The 3,292-nt window shown below is 55.7% G+C and overlaps 1 protein-coding gene across 1 annotated transcript in view; it reads right to left on the bottom strand.

Annotated features, from left to right (window-relative positions):
* The window catches only part of GPR137B (G protein-coupled receptor 137B), a gene marked incomplete at its 5' end in the record, with an annotated part of 10,905 nt that overhangs the window by 4,553 nt on the left and 3,060 nt on the right, over positions 1–3,292 (bottom strand). Inside the window, 2 exons of the mRNA XM_006761306.2 lie at positions 783–1,005; positions 2,802–2,851. Coding sequence (XP_006761369.1) covers positions 783–1,005; positions 2,802–2,851 — 273 coding nt within the window. The remainder of the gene's footprint in view (positions 1–782; positions 1,006–2,801; positions 2,852–3,292) is intronic.

Raw genomic sequence — 3,292 nt, 5'->3', positions numbered from 1 at the left:
ACCCCCAATCCCAGCCTTCCCTCTGAGATTCATCAGTCTGTTCCATGCATCTATGTCTCTGGATCTATTTTGATCATAAGTTTATTTTGTTCCTTAGATTCCACATAGGAGTGAGATCATGTGGTGCTTGTCTTTCTGACTGGCTCATTTTGCTTAGCATAATAGCTCAGAGGGAAGGCTGGGCCATTTGCCAGAACAGGAAAGGCAGGCGGTTGGTTGACTGTCTCTTTGTCTCTGGGTCCGTTTTTGTTCATCAGTTTATTTTTTCCTTAGGTTCCACACGGGAGTGAGATCATGTGGTGCTTGTCTCTCTGACTGGCTCGTCTCAGTGATAGAGCATTGGTCTATGGACAGAAGGGTCCCGGGTTCGATTCCGGTCAAGGGCACATGCCCAGATTTCAGGCTCGATCCCCAATGAGGGGCATGCAGGAGGCAGCCCATCCATGATTCTCTCTCATCATTGATGTTTCTATCTCTCTCTCCCTCTCCCTTCCTCTCTGAAATCAATAAAAAGGTATTTAAAAAAATAAATGAAGTAAAACGGTGGTTACAACCATGGCACCTCCAGGCCAGGAGTTCATCCATCCTGCACGCTCCGCTGCCCCCAGCCCCCCACACAGAACGCGTCTCGCACACCAAGTTCAGTGGCCTCCGTCCCTCCCCGTCTGGGCCGTCGCGGCGTGTGGCTAATCATTGGCAGGTCAGGTGTGAAGAGCACCGACCCGGCCGCTATTTTTAGACCCGGCGGAAGGACGGCTCTTGGGGGCCGTCTGCACCCTCACCTTGGACTCCAAGTAGATGTTGGCCAAGGACATCTTAGAGATCTTGTAGAGGCAGACGGAGAGGGAGACGGCGCACAGCACGAAGAGGGTGTCGTTGATGGCCACGCGCACGGAGACGATGGCCTTCCTCTCCCAGGTCCCCGTCTTCACCAGCACCGCGCAGGTGAGGTTCACCAGCAGGAACACCAGGCTGATGAGCAGCGAGGCCAGGTACAGGGGCAGCCTGGGAGGGGAAGAGGTTAGGGCACCACCGCTGCCCAGTCTGGGCCAATCCGGAAGAACACTGGTATTTTTATGGTGAAGCAGGACGTGCCAACGTTAACACACACTTCTGTCTGTCTGTGTTTTAATCCTCCCCCGAGGATATTTTCCCATTGATTTTTAGAGAGGAAGGGAGAGGGGGAGAGCGAGCGAAACATCGATGTGAGAGAAACACATCGATGGGTTGCCTCCTGCACACGCCCCCGACCAAGGCCCGGGCAGGGGAGGAGCCTGCAACCGAGGTACCTGCCCTTGACTGGACTCGAACCCTTTGGTCCACAGGTTGATGCTCTATCCACTGAGCCAAACCAACTAGGGCTTTTTTGTTAGTTTGTTTCTTTTAAATATATTTTTATTGATTTCAGAGAAGAAAGGAGAGGGAGGGAGAGAGACAGAGAAACATCAATGATGAGAGAAAAACCACTGACTGGCTGCCTCCTGCACGCCCCACACTGGGGATGGAGCTTGCAACCTAGGCATGTGCCCTGACCAGGAATCGAACTGTGACCTCCTGGTTCATAGGTCGATGCTCAACCACTGAGCGACACTGGCCGGGCGACAAACACTTCGGTGGTGGGCTCTGGAGGCGAGCGGTCCAGGACTCGAATTGCAGGCTGTGCCCTTAGGAAGATGCCTGAGCTCTGGAGCCCCACGCCCGGCCCCGGGTGGCCTGAGGACCGAATGCCACGGACGTCACTGTGAACGAGGACTCGCCCGGAGCACGGGCTCAGCTCGGAGCTGGTTCCACGAGCAGCTCACCACCCCGCCCCCTGGGAACCTGGGCAACATCAACCTGCGTGAGCCTCGGTGTCATCAACTGAAAACACTAAATAACAGCGACTCCCATGGGGCTGTGGCCTCTCTCCTCACCCAGAGCCTCTCCTCTCACCAACAGCAAATTCTAGAGAACAGCTTCCTCCATGGGGTCCACGGTCCCCCACCAACCCCGATCTCTCAGGCCCATGACCGACTGGCCAGCTCAAGGGTGTAACCCTCGCGGCGCCATCTCCCCAACCTGAGCTCCCCGCCGCCCCCTGCTCCGAGCCGTCCCCGGGAGCCCCTGCTTCCTCTTCCTCCTCTTGCCCCGAAGTGGCCAAGTCACTGGGCTCCCCCGCACCCCTTCTTCCTGTGGCCATGGCTCCTGTATGACCAGGTCATCTCTGTCCTGGTCCAGACCACGTGCCAACTAGCAGGCCATCGCGGTCACCACGGCCATGGCCACAGCCACGCTTAGCTCCTAACGCTCCTCCTCCAGTTCCCAATGACCACACTTCCACCATCATTTCCAACGTAAGATTTCAGACTCCTGACTGGAGATTTCTATCACACTCACATATACACACTCCTACCCACATATACATACTCACACACTCACATTCACATATGCACTCAGACATACATTCACACATACACACACACACTCACACATACATATATATGCACATAAACTCACACATACATTCACACACACATACAGTCACACATGTACACATTCACATATGCACTCACATACATTCCCACACACACACACACACTCGTGCACACTCACACATGCACACTTGCACATACATGCACTCACACATTCTCATACTCGTGCACACAGACACACATGCACACTTGTGCATGCTCACACACACACACACACACACACACTCGTGCACACTCGCCCCAGGAACCTGCCTCGAGACCCAGAAACCCTGCTGCCTGTCGGGGCGGCCCCCGCGGAGCCGCTCACCTGCTCCCCCGGGAAGCACTTACCGGTACTTGAGTAACTCTGGAGAGTACTTCGACTTGGCCTTGAAGATCACCTGCAACGACAGGACACATGGCGGGTTGGGGACACAGTCAGCTGACACCACGGAGATGAAATCGCCGCTCGGGACGCCCTCCCCCTCTGCACAGGCCCTGAATGTGGCGTTATTACACAGGCGGTGGGTGCACACTCCCACTCACATTCACAAACAGCACCCGGCCCCATCTTGCCTGGTCTCCATACCCTTCTACAACCGGCTTGCTAACCCATCGTGACATGTCTGCCACGTGTGGATGCCAAAACACAGCTCTAGGTCATGGTCCTCACCGAGGCGTGGCGGCCCACTGTATACGGACCACAGCTGTGTCCACCTACGGCACGGGGGCATCTAGAGATGCCAAGAGTGTGGACGCTGGGGCTGCTCCCCTGGCTTCGCATCCCGGCCCCACCAATGCGCAGCTGTGTGGTTCTGGCACCATTACCTAACCTCTCTGTG

Source organism: Myotis davidii, unplaced genomic scaffold (genome assembly GCF_000327345.1).
Source record: "Myotis davidii unplaced genomic scaffold, ASM32734v1 scaffold174, whole genome shotgun sequence".
NCBI classification, from domain to species: Eukaryota; Metazoa; Chordata; class Mammalia; order Chiroptera; family Vespertilionidae; genus Myotis; species Myotis davidii.
Note: the sequence above shows the minus strand (reverse complement) of the source record. Positions and strands in the feature narration are given on the sequence as shown.